This window comes from Anomaloglossus baeobatrachus, chromosome 4 (assembly GCF_048569485.1).
Source record: "Anomaloglossus baeobatrachus isolate aAnoBae1 chromosome 4, aAnoBae1.hap1, whole genome shotgun sequence".
Lineage (NCBI taxonomy): Eukaryota > Metazoa > Chordata > Amphibia > Anura > Aromobatidae > Anomaloglossus > Anomaloglossus baeobatrachus.
The window spans coordinates 625,922,301-625,945,572 of NC_134356.1; the positions used below are offsets into that span (position 1 = coordinate 625,922,301).

Here is a 23,272-nt window from a genome sequence, read left to right on the forward strand (position 1 = left end):
ATCTCTGCCCCTCCGCTTCTATTGGGCGGGCGCTTAGTGACGCCGCATGAACCGCCCCCTTAGAAAGGAGGCGGTTCGCCGGCAACAGCGACGTCGCTAGGCAGGTAAGTCCGTGTGACGGCTCCGAACGATTTTGTGCGCCACGGGCAGCGATTTTGCCCGTGGCACACAAACGATGGGGGCGGGTGCTTACACCAGCGATATCGTAAGCGATATCGCTGCGTGTAACACCCTCTTAAATAGTCGAAACTCTTCATAAGTGACCCTGTGTTGGAAACTAGACCCCTCAAGGAATTTATCTAGATGTTTGGTGAGCACCTTGAACCCCCAGGTGCTTTGCAGAATTTTAGAAAATTGAGCTGTGAAATTGAAAAAATACAGTTTTACCACAAAAATGTTGCTTTGACCCCAATTTTTTTTTTCATCTCCATTAGGTTAACTGGAGATAATGGACCAAACAATTTGCTGTGCAATTTCTCCTGATTACACATATGGTATATGTGTGGAGGAAATCTATTGTTTGGGTGCATGACAGGGCTCGGAAGGGAAGGAGCACCATTTGATTTTTCGAGCGCAAAACTGTTTGGAATAGATTATGGACTCAGTCACAATTGAAGAGCCCCTGACATGGCAAAAGAGAAGAACCCCAGACAGAGAAGAACTTACAGCAGGGGACCTTTGCTCGACCCCAGGGGGGGTGGCATCGCCACCCCCTATCAACCATTGATGTGATTGGCTGTTCAAATCTGAACCGCCAACCACATCGTTCACACTAATTTCGGCAAAAATAATGCCAGAATTACTGCGATACTGTGAGATCCGGCTATGATCTGCTCTAGCAGCTTCAACAAATCATAGCCGAAGCTCTAAAATGTCGCTCCCAGCCCCTGCAGCACTGATTGTAGTGATTGGAGCGATTGCGCGTCATAGCACGATCGCTCCAATCAGTGTGCAGTGGGGCGGTCTGATCTGCCGGTGGCCGCCCTCCCCAGGCCTGTGCTGGCCTTCGAGCCCTCCCCCAACATGTCTGCAGCGTGCAGTGGCTGGTACTTGTGGTACCATGCCACCGCTGCTGCTGCCACCGTCGCAGCTGAGGTCACCGCTCCTGCTGCACGTACTGTGCTCACCTTGCAGCCCGTGCACGCTCCCGTGTTGGCCCCTGCCCGTGTTCCCCTGCGATCTGCCCCCCCCGACATCCCGATCTGCTCCCCCCGCGATCTGACTGCCTCCCCCATTATCTCTATTCTGCTTCTGCAGCTCCCTCTCCGGTCTCCCCCTCTGCTCCCCCCCTCTCTCCCCCCCTCTCCCCACCCCCTCTTTCCCCCCCCCCCCCCCTCTCCCCCTCTGCTCTCTCCCGACGTCCTCTTACCTGTCTTCACCGTCGTCCAAGGTCTTAACTGGCCCGATCACATCTGCCTCCATCGCTGGGTCCTTCCTGGGAATTCTGCTGATCTGCCCAACATCCTGCCTGCTGCTCCTGTAAAGCTGTTCCTCCTGCAGCTCTTCTGGTCAGTGATTCTCTGGGTACTGTGAGTATAACTTTTTTTTTTTTTCTGTATCCCCTGTCCATTTTTACACCTCATCCGTCCGTGCGTCCCGCCAAGCGCTGATCAGGGATGCAGATAACGTATCTGCATCCATGGTCAATTTTTGGCGTGACTTTTTTTTTACGTATCCCCGACGCTTTTTGTATCGCATCCGACCGTGCGTCCTGCAGCGGCTGATTAGTGCACCGCGTCTGTGCGTTTGAAAAGTTAAATGGCGTTCCTTCTCTTCTTAGCCCCACCATGCGCCCAAACAATTACTTCCCACCACATATGAGGTATCGTCGTACTCAGGAAAAATTGCACAATACGTTTTATGGCGCAGTTTTTCCTGATACCGTTGTAAAAAAAAAAACTACCTGATTGATGCAAAACATTTGTGGTTAAAAAAAAAAAAAAAAAAAAAAAAAAATTTTCACGGTTCAACGTTACCAACTTCTGTGGAACCCCTGGGGGTACAGGGGGCTCACCAAATATCTAGATAAATTCCTTGAGGGGGTCTAGTTCCAAAACAGCTCCACTGTTTAGGCACCATAGGGGGTCTCCAAACGTGACATGGCGTCCACTAATGATTCCAACCAATTTTGCTGTCAAATGGCGTTCCTTCTCTTCTGAGCCCCGCCGTGCAGCCAAACAATTACTGTCCACCACATATGAGGTATCGCCGTACTCGGGAAAAAATGCACTATAAATTTCATGGTGAATTTTTTTCCTGATACCCTTGTGAAAAAAAAAGCTACCTAGTTGAAGCAACCGTTTTGTGGTAAAAAAAATTTTTTTTTCTTTTCACGGCTCAACGTTCTAAACTTCTGTGAAGCCGCCATGGGTTCAAAGTGCACATCAAACATCTAGAAAAATTATTTGAGGGCTCTAGTTTCCAAAATCGGGTCACTTGTAGGGGAGCTCCATTGTTTAGGCACCTCAGGGGGTCTTCAAACCCGACATGGCGTCCGCTAATGAGTGCAGCTAATTTTGCACTCAAAAATTCAAATGGTGCTCCTTGCCTTCCGAGCCCTGCTGTGTGTCCAAACATTTGATTTCCACCACATATGAGGTATCTGCGTACTCAGGAGAAAATGCACAATACATTTTATGGTGCATTTTTTTCCTGATACCCATGTGAAAAAAAAGCTACCTAGTTGAAGCAACCGTTTTGTGGTAAAAAAAAAAATTTTTTTTCTTTTCACGGCTCAACGATATAAAGTTCTGTGAAGCCCCCAGGTGTTCAAAGTGCTCACCAAACATCTAGAAAAATTATTTGAGGGCTCTAGTTTCCAAAATGGGGTCACTTGTGGGGAGCTCCATTGTTTAGGCACCTCAGGGAGTCTTCAAACCCGACATGGCGTCCGCTAATGAGTGCAGCTAATTTTGCGTTCAAAAATTCAAATGGCGCTCCTTCCCTTTCGACCTCTGCCGTGCGCCCAAACATTTGATTTTTTTACCACATATAGGGTTTCAGCGTACTCAGGAGAACATGCACAATAAATTGTATTGTGTACTTTCTCTTTTCTCCCTTGTAAAAATGAAAATTTTATGGCTAAAGTAACATTTTTGTGTTAAAATGTAAAATTTTCATTTTTTCCTTCGACATTGCTTTGGTTCCTGTGACGCATCTAAAGGGTTAATAAACTCCTTGGATGTGGTTTTGAGCAGTGTGAGGGGTGCAGTTTTTAGAATGGGGTCACTTTTGGGTATTTTTTGTCACCTCGGCTTCTCAAAGTCACTTCAAATGTGACGTGGTCCCTAAAAAAAATTCTTTTGTAAATTTTGTTGGAAAAATGAGAAATTGCTGATGACCTTTGACCCCTTCTAACTTCCTAACGAAATTTTTTTTTTTTTCGAAAATTGCGCTGATGTAAAGTAGACAAGTGGGAAAGTTTATTTATTAACTATTTTGTGTGACATATCTCTCAGATTTATGGGCATAAATTTTCAAAGTTTGAAAATTGCGAAATTTTCATAATTTTCGCAAAATTTCCTAAATTTTCACAAATAAACGCAAAAAATATTGGCCTAAATTTACCACTGACATGAAGTACAATATGTCACGAAAAAACATTCTCCGAATCGCCAGGATCCGTTGAAGCGTTCCAGAGTTATAACCTGTCAAAGTGACACTGGTCAGAATTGCAAAAAATGGCCGGGTCATTAGGGTGTTTTAGTGGCCGGGGGTGAAGGGGTTAAACTTGGGCTATGAAAATTTAACTTTTTTCCACTAAAATATTGCTTTATCCCCAAAGTTTTAATTTTCCAAAAGAGTAATAGGAGAAAATGGACCATACAATTTGTTATGCAATTTTTCCCGAGTTCGCCAATACCCTGTATGTGGTTGAAAACTACTTTTGAGGTACAATGTAAATCTCAGAAGGGACGGAGCGCCATATTTGAGTTCAGATTTATTTGCAGTGGTTAGCAGGTGCCATGTTACACTGGCAGAGCCTCTGACATACCAGAAAATCAGACCCCCACAAGTGACCCCCTTTTACAAACTGCACTTCTCAGTGACTTTATCTATTGATGCAGTGAGCATATTAACACCACAGGTGTGTCACAAAATGTTATACTATTGGGCGGTGAAGAAAACATAATTACATTTTTACCACTAAAATGCTATTTTAACCCCAAGTTTTTAATTTCTATTAAGGATAGTAAGAAAAAAGTTTGTTGTGTAATTTTTCCTGAGTTGGCCAATACCCTCCATGTAATCGGGAACTACTTTTGAGGTACAATGCAAAGCTGGAAAGGGAAGGAGCGCCATATTAGACCTACTACAGTTTTGAAATTACACCCCTCTCTGAGTTCATTTATGGGTGTAGTGACAATTTTTTTCTGGAAAATGCCCATGTAGTCAAACATAGTAAATATTGCAGAATTAAAATTGAAAATAAGTCCTTGTAGTGCCTAGTACATAGTAGTGCCCAAACATTTTGCCCAGCTAGTGCTTATTAAGACACACACCCCATCATTTAAGCAGGCTTTTCCTCACTACAATACCAAAAATGTGGATGCTAACTGTGGTTTAGCCACATTGTGGTGCTCAGAAGGGAGGGGGCATCTGGATTTGAGTGCAGATTTTGCTAGATTTTTTTGAGGGGGGGAGCCATAGTGCTTTTCCAGAGCCTTTGTGCTGCCAGTAACGTGAAAGCCCCTTATATTTCCGTTAACAGATGATGTACCTGAGTGGGGACTTGTGTTTTTTGTGGGTTGCATTGAATGCTGTTTTGTGGCATTTTGGGTACTGAAAGTTTTGTATGAAGTCACATTTATCCTGTGCTCTATGCTGAGCCCTTACATAGGGGTTACCTTCTAAATTTCCAAAATACTTGATTCAGGTGAAATCCCCCAACAGATCCATTCTCAATGAGACAGCAGAGTTAGGGGTGCTTCACACATAGCGAGATCGCTACCGAAATCGCTGCTACGTCACGGTTTTGGTGACGCAACAGTGACCTCATCAGCGATCTCGCTGTGTGTGACACTGAGCAGCGATCTGGCCCCTGCTGTGAGATCGCTGCTTATTACACACAGCCCTGGTTCGTTTTCTTCAAAGGCGCTCTCCCACTGTGACGCACACATCGCTGTGTGTGACAGCGAGAGAGCGACGAAATGAAGCAAGCAGGGAGCAGGAGCCGGCGTCTGGCAGCTGCGGTAAGCTGTAACCAAGATAAACATTGGGTAACCAAGGGAAGCCCTTTCCCTGGTTACCTGATATTTACCTTCGTTACCAGCCTCTGCCGCTCTCAGCTGTCAGTGCCGGCTCCTGCTCTCTGCACATGTAGCTGCAGTACACATCGGGTAATTAACCCGATGTATACTGTAGCTAGGAGTGCAGGGAGCCAGCGCTAAGCAGTGTGCGCGGCTCTCTGCACATGTAGCTGCAGTACACATCGGGTTAATTAACCCGATGTGTACTGTACCTAGGAGAGCAAGGAGCCAGTGCTAAGCAGTGTGCGCGGCTCCCTGCTCTCTGCACATGTAGCGACGTTATGATCGCTGCTGCGTCGCTATGTTTGACAGCTAAGCAGCGATCATAACAGCGACTTACAAGGTCAATATTACGTCACAGAAAATGGTAACGTAACAGCGACGTCGTTGTCGCTGTCCCTATGTGTGAACCCAGCCTGAAAAGAAGAACAACGCTGAACAGAGGCCAAATAGGGTCCAAAGGTGCACAACACTGTTGATGACCGCACTTTTGCACGTCTAAAAAAAAAAAAAAAAAACGATAAAAAGATGGACACTGCTGGACCACAAGTCAGACAGGAGGTCAAAGTGACTCCCTCTGCCTCATAACAGTGAATTTTCCATTTGGAAATTTGTCTGAACCATGTTTTTCAGAGATTTACACATAATCCTTGGTGTAAGCGCTCAGTGTAGAGCGCAGGATAAATGAGCCACACGGTGCTGCAATCTTTGAGTAAAGGCAGAATAACAAATCAAAAGCAGTTGAAGAACTGGCTTTATTTTTTACGCCATTCACCTTGCGGAATAAGTGATTTAGGTGGCTTTTTTTCCTCAAGTCAGTATGATTACAGCAATACCAGGTTTATATAGTGGGGTTTTTTTTTGTTTTTTGATTTTTTTTAACTTTGGCTGCTATCACACCAAAAAACCCAAACAGTTTGCTTTACAAAATAAAGGCTTCCGTCCATGAAATTTGAAGTCTATAGTTCTTGTTGTTTTTTGTTTTTTTTCCTGCTGACAGTTATTTGAGGGATTGTTTTTTGCAGGGTGAATTGGAGTTTTCATTGGTACCATTTTGGGCTATTTAATAGTTTGTCGCTTCGTAGTTCGCTTTTTGTTCGCGGTTTCTTCTTTTTTCTGTAAAGAAGAAACAGCAATTCAGCGTAAAAAAAAAAATCCTGATCACAGTGTCTTAAAATTTACAAGACCACTTTTTTCTTCAGGTCAGTAAGAGTTCAGCAATACCACATTTATGTATTTTGTAATGTTTTGCCGCTTTTACACAAAGTATTTTATAGAAAAAAAAAATTGTTTTTGCATTGCTTTATGCTGAGAGCTGTAGCATTTTTATTTTTTTGCTAACAGATCTGACGGATTTATTTTTTTTTTTTTTTCTTGCGGCACAAAATGACGCTTTCAGCGATACCATCTTTTTTTTTTTTTTTTTTTTTCTCTTTTCTCCATATGACTATCTTATTGCATTTTATAAAACTTATGTTTACTCTGAAAACAGTTTTTGTATATTTTTTTTTTTTTTAAAGTGTTCACTGAGGGGGTTAACTATTATAACAGTTTTATAGATTGGATTGCACTGGACATGGCGATACTAAATATGACATAATGACACAATACCTTGTTTTTTCAAAAATAAGACCGGGTCTTATTATTTTTGTTTTCAAAAAAAGGCTATTGCTTATTTTTGGAAGAGGGCTTATTTTTTTTCCCCATGAACAACGATCACACATTTATGCTTCAATTTACCTTGAAGGTGTATGGCCGGCTTCGGCTTGAAGGTGTATGGCCAGCTTCGGCTTGAGGGTGGGCGGCCGGCTTCGGCTTGAGGGTGGGCGGCCGGCTTCGGCTTGAGGGTGGGCGGCCGGCTTCGGCTTGAGGGTGGGCGGCCGGCTTCGGCTTGAGGGTGGGCGGCCGGCTTCGGCTTGAGGGTGGGCGGCCGGCTTCGGCTTGAGGGTGGGCGGCCGGCTTCGGCTTGAGGGTGGGCGGCCGGCTTCGGCTTGAAGGTGGGCGGCCGGCTTTAGGCTTAGTAACCTTAACCCTAACTTACATTCACAATTGTTGGTTCAGTGTCTCTTATGGTAACACTTACTGGCACTCTTAAAACACTTTGAAGAAGATGGGAAATGAATCTCTCCATCTTCTCCACACCTGTGATTTGATTATCTCATGCGAGCAAGCCTTACGGAGAGGGATGGAGGCTTCGTCAGAGGACATGGCTCCACAATCTTTGACCTCAACCAAATTGGGATGAGTTGGACCGAGAGTGAAGGCAAAGAGGCCAACAAGGGCTCAGCACCTCTGGGACCTCCTTCAAGACTGTAGGAAGCTATGGCAGGTGACACCTGATGAAGCTGCTGGAGAGAACGCAAAGGGGGTAAGGATGTCTTCAGAGTAGAAGAGGGGGAAGGGGGGTGCAGTATTAGTGGAATCTGATTTTTTTTTTTTTTTTTAACACATTCTGCTTGTTTTGCCCTCGTTTCTGGGTACATGGCGCCTTTGGCTATGAGTAAAAATCTCTAGGTGTCACTAGCTGCTAAATTGCAACGCAAGTGAATAGTGTTAAGTAGGGGACCGCGACTGCAACAACCAAGTCACAAAAAATCTGATCCAGCTGGACTTTGTGTGACTTGCTTGTCGCGGTACCCACCTAGCACACGTTAGCCACGTGCCCAATGTTGCCGTGTAGCCCCCAACCTACTATTTAGTAGTGGAGAACACCTATAACACTAGAAGTCCCAGAGAGGGGTCATTTGACATTTCTACCATTGTAACCCTATGGAGCTCGAAATTCCTGGGACTTATAGTGATAAGCTTAAACGTTTGGATTTAACCCAATTTGTCCCTGAAGTGGCGGGTGAGGAGGGCACGCTCTGTGCTGATCCCGGCGGGCAGAGCGGCCCGGGGATGTAGTAATCTGCAGACTGTCAGCTGCAGGAGACCAGGGATGATATACAGTGCTGTAATAGAGGAAGGCGCGGGGCTGTTTGTGTGTACACAGTGCCTGACCTCGCCGCTCCTGGGCGGGGTGACCATAAATCAAGCATCCTCCAACAGTCTGCTGCCAACTGGTAGGGTTGGAAATTTCCACCGGTGAGAGGTCCACTAGATGGCGCTGCCAGATAGGTCTAGGAGGAAAGTCAGAGTTTTCTATATGAGCCCATTGGTGAGCAGGAGAAGCCATTGTTGTGGATGACGGGCACATCACACCCTCCTTTGTGTATCTGGCATTTCATATCCAAGTTCCCCATTTTACACTTACAGGAGTCCTGGCAGCTGAGATATGAGGTGCCGTCTGTCTGCGAGAGAGTGGGAGCTTTATACACCCCGCTGACCTATTTATTGCCCTGAATTACCGCAGTCTCCCATCGTTTTCCCACTAGAGAACCTCCTATCTCTGCTTCCTACAGTGACGCACAGAGGAAGCAGCTGTAGAAAAATCATGCCGCTGTGCGCAGAGAATGGGAGCGTCTGCTGTGTGCGCAGAGTGAGAGCGTCCCCCCGAGCTGCCGTGCGCGCACAGAGAGTAGGAGCGTGCTGCCGTGCGCGCAGAGAGTGGGAGCATCCCCCCGTGCTGCCGTGCGTCCAACACCCCCCCACCCCCGTGGAGCGTGGGAGCGTCCAGCACCACCAATCAAGCCCCCCCCTCCCGTGGAGAGTGGGAGCGTCCAAACCCCCCCCCCCCCCCCCCCCCGTGGAGAGTGGGAGCGTCCAACCCCCCCGTTGCCGTGGAGAGTGGGAGCGTCCAACACCCCCCACCCGTGGAGAGTGGGAGCGCCCCCCACCCGTGGAGAGTGGGAGCGTCCAACACCCGTGGAGAGTGGGAGCGCCCCCCACCCGTGGAGAGTGGGAGCGCCCCCCACCCGTGGAGAGTGGGAGCGCCCCCCACCCGTGGAGAGTGGGAGCGCGCCGCACCCCCCCCCCCCCCCCCCCGTGGAGAGTGGGAGCGTCCAACACCCCCCCCCCCACTCCCCACCCGTGGAGAGTGGGAGCGTCCCCTGTCCCGCCACGCGCAAGGAGTAGGGCGTCGTCCCCCCGACGCCATTTTCTTTTTTTGGTACATGTGTAATCTGCCTTTTCTATTTTTGTCGCCTATTTCAAGTACTAGAAATTCAGTGGAATTTTCTAGGGGAAACATGCGGTGTACGTAGTGTCTTCGGTATTTTGGTAGAAATGATAGTGTACCTGTTCTTTTACACACGGCCTAGAGAAGAGCAGGGTCTTTCTGCTCTCACCCCAAGTTATAACTGCTTTTGGTGCATTTACCTGGCTAATGTGTCCAGGAACTCTCCCAATAATAATGCTCTATAACTCGCCATCCATAGCTCTTTGTGGCCAGTTCCTTATCAGCATTCTGCCAGCACTTTAGGTGCTAGAAATTAATTTCCCTCATTTCCTAGCCTGCATATCTCCTGCCATTGGCTTAAGGCTTGCCTGCCGCTTGTATATTATTTCTGTATGTAATCTGACAGATTAAAAAAAAGTAAGAATAGAGATGCGATGGCACCCACACAGCCTGTGCTTGATCTCATCTCTGTTTCTACAGACCGATTATACTTGACGACAGGCAGTGAACAGCAAGTCAGACCGAATTGTCGGGACTGATGATGGGTTATACACAACCCAACAGCTGAGCTCTGCTAAATCTGCAGCGGATAAAACTGTGATTCTATCACAATGGCTGCACACCGTAAACTGACATCGCCAGAATTAGGGTCTCTGTCCCTACATCATACTGCTGTTACATTACTTAGCAAAAACGTATTGACAGTTTCCCTTTTATAGGGAGATCTAGTTCAACCAACACCCCCAGCACTGATCAGCAGTTTTCTGTCAATATACAATGTACACAGAGAGCGGTGTTGTGGGCGGGGTTATCTTTCTGAGCTCTGCGCATACTACATCTAAACTCTAATTGCATCGCAACTTCTGCTCTGAGTAAACTAAAGCCCGCTTTACACGCTTCAATATATCTCACAATCCGTCGTTGGGGTCAAGTTGTAAGTGACGCACATCCGGCATTGTTTGTGAGGTATCTGCGTGTGACATCTACGTGCGATCAGGATTGAACGCAAAACCGTTGATCGCAAACACATCGTATCTTTGTCTAGAATTGAACGTTTTGTTGCACGAACCTAGTCAATTGAAACGTGTGACATCCCTCATACGATTTTGGTGTCTGATGCTATGTGCGCAGGTGTGCGCTCTGCACCGCAGCTTAGAAAAGGTCTGCTTCAGAGCGCAGCTGAAAAGCTGTGTTCTGAAGCGCCTCACAATGTCTGTCAGTCACTAATCTCTGTCAGTCAGTCACAATCTCTGTCCATGTCAGTCTATCCCTCTTACCCCCTCTCTCATACTCACCGATCCCCGACGCTGCACGGCATTCACACTGCTCCGGCGGCTTTTACTATTTTGAAAAAGCCGGCCGCTCATTAAACAATCTCGTATTCCCTGCTTTCCCCGCCCACCGGCGCCTATGATTGGTTGCAGTGAGACACGCCCCCACGCTGAGTGACAGGTGTCTCACTGCACCCAATCACAGCAACCGGTGGGCGTGTCTATACTGTGCAGTGAAATAAATAATTTAAAAAAACGGCGTGCGGTCCCCCCCATTTTAATACCAGCCAGATAAAGCCATACGGCTGAAGGCTGGTATTCTCAGGATGGGGAGCTCCACGTTATGGGGAGCCCCCCAGCCTAACAATATCAGTCAGCAGCCGCCCAGAATTGCCGCATACATTATATGCGACAGTTCTGGGGCTGTACCCGGCTCTTCCCGATTTGCCCTGGTGCGTTGGCAAATCGTGGTAATAAGGAGTTATTGGAAGCCCATAGCTGCCACTAAATCCTAGATTAAACATGTCAGGCGTCTATGAGACACCCTCCATGATTAATCTGTAAGTGACAGTAAATAAACACACACACCCGAAAAAATAATTTATTAGAAATAAAAAACACAAACATATACCCTGGTTAACCACTTTAATCAGCCCCAAAAAGCCCTCCTTGTCCGGCGTAATCCACGGACCTCCAGTGTCGCGTCCAGCTCTGCTGCATGGAGGTGACCGGAGCTGCAGAATACACCGCCTCTCCTGTCACCTCCACGCAGCAACTGAAGAGTGCTGTGAGATCGGCTGAGCTGTCACTGAGGTTACCCGCTGTCACTGGATCCAGCGGTGGCCGCGGGTAACCTCAGTGACAGCTCAGCTGATTGCGCGGCTGTCTTCAGTTGCTGCGTGGAGCTGACAGGAGCGGCGGTGTCTTCTGCTGCTCCGGTCACCTCCATGCAGCAGAGCTGGACGCGACACTGGAGGTCCGTGGATTATGCCGGACATGGAGGGCTTTTTCGGGCTTATTAAAGTGGTTAACCAGGGTATATGTTTGTGTTTTTTATTTCTAATAAATTATTTTTTCGGGTGTGTGTGTTTATTTACTGTCACTTACAGATTAATCATGGAAGGTATCTCGGGGAGATGCCTGACATGATTAATCTAAGACTTATTGTCAGCTATGGGCTCCCATTAACTCCTTATTACCCTGATTTGCCAACGCACCAGGGCAAATCGGGAAGAGCCGGGTACAGTCTCAGAACTGTCGCATCTAATGTATGCGGCAATTCTGGGCGGCTGTTGGCTGATATTGTTAGGCTGGGGGGCTCCCCATAACGTGGAGCTCCCCATCCTGAGAATACCAGCCTTCAGCCGTATGGCTTTATCTGGCTGGTTTTAAAATTGGGGGGGACCGTACGCCATTTTTTTAAATTATTTATTTATTTCACTGCACAGTATAGACCCGCCCACCGGCTGCTGTGATTGGGTGCAGTGAGACACCTGTCACTCAGCGTGGGGGGCGTGTCTCACTGTAACCAATCATAGGCGCCGGTGGGCGGGGAAAGCAGGGAATACGAGATTGTTTAATGGGCGGCCGGCTTTTTCAAAATAGTTAAAGCCGCCGGAGCAGTGTGAATGCCGTGCAGTGCCGAGGATCGGTGAGTATGAGAGAGGGCTGCTCAATTCAGTTACTTAGGAGATTAGCGGTCACCGGTGAGTCCTTCACTGGTGACCGCTAATGAGGACGCGACAGACCAAGCCGCAGCATGACAATGAAGTCGGGTTAAGTTAACCCGACTTCATTGTGTTCGTGCGGCTCTTTGTGTCTGCTGTCATCTGCCATTCAGCGCTGCTACATGGCTGTCTGTGTCTGCTGTCAGCGGCCATGTAGCAGAGCTGAATGGCAGATGACATAGTAAAAACGCATCCCTACACATTACACACGCTTGGCAAGTCAATAAATTAAAAAAAAAAAAAAAAGGGGGTGCCCAATGCATACGTCACAGAACACATGATCTAAAGGATCGCACACAAAATTGATCAATTTAACATAGACTACTAACGCACGTGTGACAGCAAATGAACGACCTACGTGCAATCTCATAAGATCCCGTATGCAACCTGGGCGTGTCACATCGCAAATGCGATTGTACAACTAATTGCAACGTGTAAAGCTGGCTTAAGTCATACATCTCTGGAATCAGGGTCTCTGGCTCTACATTCTGCTGGTCTCAGATGAGGCAGCAAAAACCTAGTGATAGAGTCCCTATCTGTATGTCTTTGGAGTGTGGGAGGAAACCGGAGAACCCGGAGGAAACGCACGCGAACACGGGGAGAACATACAAACTCCTTGCAGTTGCTGTCCTTGGTGAGGTTTGATCCCAGGACCTTAGTGCTGCAAAGCAATAGTGATAACCACTGAGCCACCATGCTGCCTGACAACAAAGCAAGTGTAACCACTAAGCCAGCGTGCTGCTTGACGACAAAGCAACCGTGCTAACCACTGAGCCACTGTGCTGCTTTGCTACTAAACAGTGCTAACCACTGAGCCACCGTGCTGCTTGACAAAGCAACAGTGCTAACCACTGAGCCACTGTGCTGCTTTGCTACTAAACAGTGCTAACCACTGAGCCACCGTGCTGCTTGACAAAGCAACAGTGCTAACCACTGAGCCACTGTTCTGCCTGATGACAAAGCAACAGTGCTAATCACGGAGTCACCGTTCTGCCTAGTAAAGCAACAGTGCTAACCACTGAGCCACCGTGCTGCTTGACAAAGCAACAGTGCTAACCACTGAGCCACTGTTCTGCCTGATGACAAAACAGTGCTAACCACTGAGCCACCATTCTGTCTAAGAAAGCAACGGTGGTAACCACTGAGCCTCTGCACTGCCTGATGACAAAGCAGCAGTGCTAACCACTGAGACACCATTCTGCCTAGTAAAGCAACTGTGCTAACCACTGAGCCACCATGCTGCGTGACAACAAAGCAACAGTGGTAACCACTGAGCCACCGTGCTGCCTGACAATGCAACAGTGCTAACCACCGTGCTGCCTGACAAATCTGGCACTTTGCTCAAAATGGCTCCTGTCATACTGAAAAAAATCCCCAAACATTCATTTTTCACATTAGTCAAAAAAAAACCCCTGCCATGAATCCGTGTCCATGTGCAGCGGGTTTTGTGTAACGTGCGGATTTTTTAGTGACTTTGCAGTGGATTTCTTTTTTCCATCTCGAAAGGAGGGAAAGTGAATGTGAAAATCTGCAACAGAAATTCTCAAAATTTCACCTCCGAACGGCCGGTCACTTTCCATATGGGGAGAGAGAGCGTGGGGGGGAGACTTGTAAGATTCCTGCTTACACCCCGCACCCAAAAAAAGTCTAAAATTGAGGAAGTTTTGTCTTATCATTAAATATGATACACTTCTTCATATGGAAACAAACTTGAAGGGGTGTCCCAAAAGTACATTTTAATTAATAGCTCTTAGAATAAAAATGTTACGTAAGAGCAGCAATAAGCGTATGGCCCAATGGCCTCATTAACTATGTAATGATAAAGGATAAAAAAACCCCTTATATAATACAGATAAAGTATGATAACAGCAAAAGTGCCCCCAAACACAGTGTGATACCCCAGAGGGAATTTCTCCATGGTATCCGCCACACACGGTATGATGTACTGTACCCCCTTCACTCAATCCCCCCGATAAAGAATGGTGACCCTATCACAGTATGATTCTCCAACTGTATTCCCCACATAGCCCTCCGTACAGAATAATGGGCCCCACATAGCCCTCCATGCAGCATAATGGGCCCCACATAGCCCTCCATGCAGAATAATGGGCCCCACATAGCCCTCCATACAGAATAATGGGCCCCACATAGCCCTCCATACAGAATAATGGGCCCCACATAGCCCTCCATACAGAATAATGGGCCCCACATAGCCCTCCATGCAGAATAATGGGCCCCACATAGCCCTCCATACAGAATAATGTACCCCACATAGCCCTCCATACAGAATAATGTATCCCACATAGCCCTCCATACAGAATAATGTATCCCACATAGCCCTCCATACAGAATAATGTATCCCACATAGCCCTCCATACAGAATAATGTATCCCACATAGCCCTCCATACAGAATAATGTACCCCACATAGCCCTCCATACAGAATAATGGGGTCCACATAGCCCTCCATACAGAATAATGGGGTCCACATAGCCCTCCATACAGAATAATGGGGTCCACGTAGCCCTCCATACAGTATAAAAGGCTCCACATTAATAAAATTAAATACTCCCCTTTGTCCCTTTCCCCTCTGATCCGGTCTTTCTGGGGTCTTCAGATCCTGTGCACATATTGGTTATATGGGTGCGTTGTAAGAACATCATCACGCTGCTGTGCTGAGACATCAGACGCAGAGCGAAAATAATGGAGAGGGAACATCAGTGGACACTCCTCCTCCATTATGTCTTTCACCTGTAGCAGCATCTAAAATACGAATATAGTTAAAAGTGCGATGTCAAGTGTGGGCGAAAATGTCTCACCTCGCGGGCCCGATTTACCCCGCGACCCAGGGTTTACCATATGTGATCTAGAGGAAGGCAAAAACCCCACGAGGCAGGTGAGGTTTGCACCATATTAGGGGAAACCTTCCTTCCCAACTCCTTACGCCAATCAGACTAGTTCCTGGATCATCGTCTCCTCAGAATCTAGTACCTATGCCCTGTAATATTTTATTATCCAAGAAAGGCATCCAGGACTCTCTCTGAACTTTTAAATTGAATCGACCATTACCACATCATGTGGCAGAGTTCCATAATCTCTCTGCTCTTACCGTAAAGAATCCATAGTCTCTCTGCTCTTACAGTAAAGAATCCATAGTGTCAATACTCTTACAGTAAAGAATCCATAGTCTTGCTGCGCTTACAGTAAGGAATCTATAGTCTCGCTGCTCTTACAGTAAAGAATTCATAGTGTCAATACTATTACAGTAAAGAATCCATAGTCTCTGCGCTTACAGTAAGGAATCTATAGTCTCGCTGCTCTTACAGTAAAGAATCCATAGTCTCACTGCTCTTACAGTAAAGAATCCATAGTCTCTGCGCTTACAGTAAGGAATCTATAGTCTCGCTGCTCTTACAGTAAGGAATCCATAGTCTCGCTGCTCTTACAGTAAAGAATCCATAGTCTCTCTGCTCTTACAGTAAAGAATCCATAGTCTCACTGCTCTTACAGTAAAGAATCCATAGTCTCACTGCTCTTACAGTAAAGGATCCATAGTCTCTCTGCTCTTACAGTAAAGGATCCATAGTCTCTCTGCTCTTACAGTAAAGAATCCATAGTCTCTGCGCTTACAGTAAGGAATCTATAGTCTCGCTGCTCTTACAGTAAGGAATCCATAGTCTCGCTGCTCTTACAGTAAAGAATCCATAGTCTCTCTGCTCTTACAGTAAAGAATCCATAGTCTCACTGCTCTTACAGTAAAGGATCCATAGTCTCTCTGCTCTTACAGTAAAGGATCCATAGTCTCTCTGCTCTTACAGTAAAGGATCCATAGTCTCTCTGCTCTTACAGTAAAGAATCCATAGTCTCTCTGCTCTTACAGTAAAGAATCCATAGTCTCGCTGCTCTTACAGTAAGGAATCTATACTCTTACTGTAAAGAATCACCATCTGTATTTGATTAAACCTTCTTTCCTCTAGACGTAGAGGATGTCCATTGTCCCCATTGCAGAGGTAGGTGTAAAAAGCTCCTTAGACAGATCCCTGTGCTGTCCCTTCTTATATTTGCACATAGTAATATGATCGCCCTAAGTCTTTGTTTTCCCAAACCAAACCCAAGTTTCATAAGAGTTATTGATTCATTTTTATTTATTTTTTTAATTTGTTTAATTGAGACTTGTTACTTAACAGATTACACAACAAATATTACTAGATATTTCTGATTCCATCGTACGGCGAGTTCAGTCACATATAAAAATGTCTACAGTAAAGTATAATTAGGAGAGTGCAGCTCCGGACAGTCCTGCCCAGAATTACCACTGCTATCAATTGCACAAGCAATAGAAATCTGCCTATTGTGGGAATGACTATAAGGCACAGACCAGCCTCGTGAACATAAAGCATTAACGAAACGTCTACATCCGGCCCGAGCGCCTCGGGGGGGGTTCTGCGCCCGAGCGCCTCGGGGGGGGGGGTTCTGGGCCCGAGCGCCTCGGGGGGGGGTTCTGGGCCCGAGCGCCTCGGGGGGGGTTCTGGGCCCGAGCGCCTCGGGGGGGGTTCTGGGCCCGAGCGCCTCGGGGGGGTTCTGGGCCCGAGCGCCTCGGTGTCACTCTTCTGAGGCCAGCCACTATTCTAATTGTTCCCTAAAATGGGCAACAATCCCGGGGTAGAAGGGTTAGGAGTCCAAAATACCTAACATACAATTTTGTGTTTGCCGCTTGGGTCAGATGATATTCAAAGTTAGGGCTTTTTCACCCGTCAAGTGTCAGATCGCAATGTATGGATTGGCCGCAGCTCTCGCGACCTAAGAGTGACGACGTCGTAGAAGTATATGCAGCTGGCGTGGTCGGGTTGAGAGAGACTGGGCCGGTCCGTACATTGCGATCTGACATCGGACCGAACCTTATGTATTACAGCAACTTATGTGCTGTAAAAAATCAAGACATTGTGACTAGTGATGAGTGCGCACTCCCACGCTCGCTGCTCCGTACTCGTTAAGAGGACTCTGATGGCAGCGACTCGAGTACACGAGTATAATGGAAATTAATGGAGGACTCGAGCATTTTTCAAAAATTTCCCAGAAAAAAATGCTTAAGTCCCCCTTTGATTTCCAATTGTACTAGAGTGCTAGTCGCTCCCATTTGAGCGCCCGACTGCTCATCAATAGTTACTAGTACTGAACACCCGAGCATGGTAGTGCCCGCTCATCAATAGTTACTAGTACTGAACACCCGAGCATGGTAGTGCCCGCTCATCAATAGTTACTAGTACTGAACACCCGAGCATGGTAGTGCCCGCTCATCAATAGTTACTAGTACTGAACACCCGAGCATGGTAGTGCCCGCTCATCAATAGTTACTAGTACTGAACACCCGAGCATGGTAGTGCCCGCTCATCAATAGTTACTAGTACTGAACACCCGAGCATGGTAGTGCCCGCTCATCAATAGTTACTAGTACTGAACACCCGAGCATGGTAGTGCCCGCTCATCAATAGTTACTAGTACTGAACACCCGAGCATGGTAGTGCCCGCTCATCAATAGTTACTAGTACTGAACACCCGAGCATGGTAGTGCCCGCTCATCAATAGTTACTATACTGAACACCCGAGCATGGTAGTGCCCGCTCATCAATAGTTACTAGTACTGAACACCCGAGCATGGTAGTGCCCGCTCATCAATAGTTACTATACTGAACACCCGAGCATGGTAGTGCCCGCTCATCAATAGTTACTAGTACTGAACACCCGAGCATGGTAGTGCCCGCTCATCAATAGTTACTATACTGAACACCCGAGCATGGTAGTGCCCGCTCATCAATAGTTACTATACTGAACACCCGAGCATGGTAGTGCCCGCTCATCAATAGTTACTAGTACTGAACACCCGAGCATGGTAGTGCCCGCTCATCAATAGTTACTAGTACTGAACACCCGAGCATGGTAGTGCCCGCTCATCAATAGTTACTAGTACGGAACACCCGAGCATGGTAGTGCCCGCTCATCAATAGTTACTATACTGAACACCCGAGCATGGTAGTGCCCGCTCATCAATAGTTACTAGTACTGAACACCCGAGCATGGTAGTGCCCGCTCATCAATAGTTACTATACTGAACACTCGAGCATGGTAGTGCCCGCTCATCAATAGTTACTAGTACTGAACACCCGAGCATGGTAGTGCCCGCTCATCAATAGTTACTATACTGAACACCCGAGCATGGTAGTGCCCGCTCATCAATAGTTACTAGTACTGAACACCCGAGCATGGTAGTGCCCGCTCATCAATAGTTACTATACTGAACACTCGAGCATGGTAGTGCCCGCTCATCAATAGTTACTAGTACTGAACACCCGAGCATGGTAGTGCCCGCTCATCAATAGTTACTATACTGAACACCCGAGCATGGTAGTGCCCGCTCATCAATAGTTACTAGTACTGAACACCCGAGCATGGTAGTGCCCGCTCATCAATAGTTACTAGTACTGAACACCCGAGCATGGTAGTGCCCGCTCATCAATAGTTACTAGTACTGAGCACCCGAGCATGGTAGTGCCCACTCCTCACTAGTTACGAGTACTGAGCACCCGAGCATGGTAGTGCCCACTCCTCACTAGTTACGAGTACCGAGCACCCGAGCATGGTAGTGCCCACTCCTCACTAGTTACGAGTACCGAGCACCCGAGCATGGTAGTGCCCACTCATCACTAGTTAGGAGTACCGAGCATGGTAGTGCCCACTCATCACTAGTTAGGAGTACCGAGCATGGTAGTGCTCACTTATCACTAATTGTGACCACACTATGATGCAGGGAGTGACTAAATTTTGGGACTAATAATTTATTTTATGAAAAACTCCTTGCACATATGGATGTAATTCTACTTCCACGCCAGGGTCCACATGTTTGGAGCAGGCACAGGAGCTGAGCCTGACATATGCAGCATCTGCTTGTAGCAGCAGCAACCAGAGCTACCCGATCGCGTCTTTATAACCATTTAGATGCCGCCATCAGTCATTGGCATTTTAACGCCGAGATCAATTTCTTACCCCTCCCCACTCCGACCTGCAGCGACCTCTCTGTACTCCAGTGCAGCCCATCCCCAGCACAGACCATCGTTTACTGTATATACTGACATTGTGTGCTTCTGCAGTATATAGAACAAATGATCAAAGGACAAGCTGGTTCAAGTCACCTAAGGGAACTAAAAAGTAAAATGAGACATCTTTTTCATAGTTTAACCCCTTCAGCACTGGGCAATTTTTTTATTTATTTATTTTTTTTTTTTGTGTGCTTTATTTTTGTTTTGTGCCACTTCTTCCGAAAGCCATAACTCTTCCATACACAGACATATGAGGGGGTTTTTTTGTTGTTTTTTTTTTTTTTTTTTTTGTGGGGTTGTACCTTTGAATGACACCCCCTCACTTTACCGTAGAATGTACTGAGTAACATGGCAAAATTACAAGTGGTGAAATGGTGAAAATACAGAAAAATTCACTTTTTTGGGGTGTTTTGCTTTTACAGATCTCATTATATAGTAAAAATGGACAGGACATGTGCGTGGTGTGGTCGTTTTTATTAATCTTGGGCCCCAAGTGACATTTTTTTTATTTATTTTTTTTTTTTGGGAGGTGTGGTGTCTGGAAAAACTGCAATTTTGCCATTTAGGGTTTTTTTCTTTCTCGTTAGCGTTTAACAATCGGGTTAAATATTTTTCGATTTTGATAGTGGACTTTTCCGGTCGTGGCCCATCTGATATCACCGTGTCTTTAAAACGCCACCCAAAAATAAAGTCTGAACATAGCTGTACTGTCATAAAAATAAAAAGTAGAATAAAACAATAAAAAAATAAGTTCTTACGTGCCGGTCTGTACTTACCTTCTGTAAGGCAGAACCCGAGGCTTCGCTGTAAGGGGCCAAGACTGTAGCGTAGACCTATAGGACGCCCCCGCCCTCCTTGTAGGTGTCCTGTGGATACACCAAGGTCTTCACATGCATGTGTGTGTGTAGTACCAGGCGGTGCGGGGAGATAAGAAAGCAGACACCTGGCAGGCAGACAGCTGGCGGACCCTGCTCCGGCCAAATACTCCGCTCAAGAGCATTTTCTTCTGGCGATGCCTCCCTCCGTCCCGGACTTGTGCGCCCGTCTTACTTGCCTCGTGTCCACAATCTCCAACCTGTGTCTCTCCAGCTGTTATAATGCTAGAAGCGTTGTGTGTGAGGGCATGCTGGGTGTTGTAGTTTCTCGAAAGCTGGTGAGTCCCAGGTGGATGACTGCTTTACTTTACTCATGGTGCCATCTAGTTTTCTCCACTTTGCTTCTACATCTGCCCCCTCTCATTGTGCCGGTGGTCTTTCTCTTGTTGTTACATCCCCCCCATATACACCCATCTGGCTCCATTAGGCCCAGCTATACTTACACGCCCCATCCCTTTCTGTGTGCATGTGATAGATTTGGCTACACATCCATGTTATTTTGGACCCCCCTTGTCTATGGCGAGGAGCTGAGGTCTTCACTGTCATTGTGTGATTAATTACACCATTTTTTTTTTCTGGTGGATCTTACATCCCATTTCCTATAAAGGTCTCTGCAAATGTGGTCTGCCAGTCAAGTACTCTGCTTCAAACCTTCTTACACCTCAAAGTCTGTCTCGCCCCCTCATGCCTGACGTAGATCATCTCACCCCCCCATACACCATGTGGTCCTCCTCACACCCTCATGCTCCACGTCACTCCACGCCTGGTCTGCCTCACCTTTCATATCCTTTCTCACAACCTTGCCCCCCCCCCTCCATGTGCCACATACTGTCCTCCTCGCCCTCCCCTCCTCGCTATGCTCCACGGGGTCCTCCTCGCTTACCACACTCTGTGGAGTCTCTCTCCCCCCCCCGCCCCTTGTGCCTCGGGGTCCTCCTCACTTCCCCAATGCCCCACGGGGTCCTCCTTGCCCCCCACACTCTGTGGAGACCTTCCCACCCCCTACAATGTGCTGCAGGTTCCTCCAGGCCCCCCCTTTCATATGCCACGTGGAGTCCTCTTCACCCCCCCCCATGCACAGCGGGGGTTTTCTCTCCTCGCCCCCCCTATGCCTCGCAGGGTCTTCCTCACCCTCCACACTCTGGGTAGTCCTTCCCCAACCCCCCAATGTGCCGTGGGGTCCTCCTCACCCTCCCTTTCATATTCCCCCGCAGGGTATTCCTTGCCCTGTGGGGTTCTCCTTGCCCCCCCCCGTGGAGTTATTCCCCACCCCAATGTGCTGCGGAGTTCTCCTTGTCCCCACACTCTGGGCCGTTTTCCCCCATCCCCTCCAATGTGCCACGGGGTCTACTTCGCACCCCCCTTCCTCCATATGCCACACGGAGTCTTCCTCGCGTCCCCTCCATATTCCCTGCAGGATCCTCCTCGCCCCCACCTCCCACCACCACCACGTAGCATCCTCTTCACCCCTCACCCATGCCTCTCACCACTCCCCCCTCGGGCCCACCTCACTCCTCCGCGGGGTCCTTCTCCCCTCCCCCATGCCCCGCGTGGCCCGCCTCGCACCCTTATCTCTTCCTTTTCTTCTACTCTGTAAGCATTGTGCTCTTTATTACGGACCATCCCTGCCCTCCATTAGTAGTTTGTCTCCCTCCTTCATCTGTGCCCTCTGCAGCCTCCATGTCTCTGTCCAGTCCTCAGCCTCTCGCCTTCTTCCTTCACTAACCACATTGCTCCTTGAAGTTGTCTTTCGCTCTGCTCCAGGTCGCTGTCCTCTGCCCACACTCCTCCCCTTTATTTTATTATATTTTTTTTTTATCAAGACTGTCCCTCCACCCCCTGTCAACAAGAGCGACCTGCAGCCGGCTGATAAGGGCCAGCTCTCTGGGTTCCTCGCCTGGCACTCGGGCAGCTCTCGGCGGTGGTGCCTCGGTCTCTCCATGTCCTGTCTTGCCTCCTCGTGCCTCACATGCTTGGTGTGTTCCTCCTCTATCGCTCTGTTTGCCCTGCAGCTCCTTCATTGTTGAGCCCTCCCTCCTTCCTTACCTCTCCCTAATTCTTCACATGTTCTGTGTTACTTGCTGTCTTCTTCAGCTCGGTCCTCTCTGCTTTGCTTCTCTCCACCATGCCTGCCCACCATAGAGCCACCTTGCCGTCTCCCATCCTCGTTTCCTCACACGTCGCCTTTCTCTAACACTTTGCTTGAGAACCTGTCTGTTCCCTCAGTCTGCCTTTCCTCCCTCTCCTCTCGCCTGAATGTCAGGGCACCTGTACTAGTCCCTACTTGACTTGTGGTCCCAGGATGTCGGCTCTGCAGAAGTTGGAGAGCTTTGCTTCACGGGTCTTCAGCCGTGGACCCCGCAGTCCAGCTCCGGGGAGGGATCCGGCGCCCCCCAGCAGCCCTCAGCCGCCCTGCCTGCCTAGCAACGTACTGAGCTGGGATCGGGAGAGTGAGTGTGCGCGATGCTCTGCGGGGTAGGGAGCCATGATCGACGGCGCAGTGCACTTTATTTTCTTCTTTTTTTTTTGGCTTTGGAGTTATTATTTGCATAGATGCCGCGAGGCAACGGCACGATGTTCTTCCAGATAAAATGGTTATAATGTTCTGCTTGTGTCCATGTTGACGGTATGACATTGTTTTAATCACTTCTGACAGTCTGCGGAGTGCTTGGTGTCCGCTTGCAATGCTCTGCTTGACTTTTTTTTTTTTTGCACAGCCGCCCTATATTGTCCTAGCATGCCTGCAGCCACCGTACGCAACGCTCTGCATGCCGCTGTTATCTCGCCCTCTTAATGTTTGGTTAAAATAACTTTTTCCGCTTGTGAAATGCTCTGCAATCTGTTGTCACACGCTTTCTCTGCGATGCTCTGCAGCCTAATCTATCATTGCAGCTTCCTGTATTGTTCCACTGGGGCTTTTTTTTTTTTTCTTTATCAGTATGTGACCAATGTCACCCTGTGTAGTCAGGACAGAGTGCTGCACATTGGATATAGTGCCCC

General features: G+C 47.7%; 1 protein-coding gene across 3 annotated transcripts in view; it reads left to right on the forward strand.

Annotated features, from left to right (window-relative positions):
* The window catches only part of LOC142304190 (cAMP-dependent protein kinase catalytic subunit alpha), a 120,798-nt gene that overhangs the window by 27,481 nt on the left and 70,045 nt on the right, over positions 1–23,272 (forward strand). The window contains exon 2 of one of the 3 annotated variants that reach the window (XM_075346322.1): positions 22,536–22,722. The exons of the other annotated variants lie outside the window; for them this stretch is intronic. Within the exon in view, the coding sequence (XP_075202437.1) occupies positions 22,575–22,722 (148 nt within the window). The 5' untranslated portion in view covers positions 22,536–22,574. The remainder of the gene's footprint in view (positions 1–22,535; positions 22,723–23,272) is intronic. 3 annotated transcript variants of the gene reach the window in all.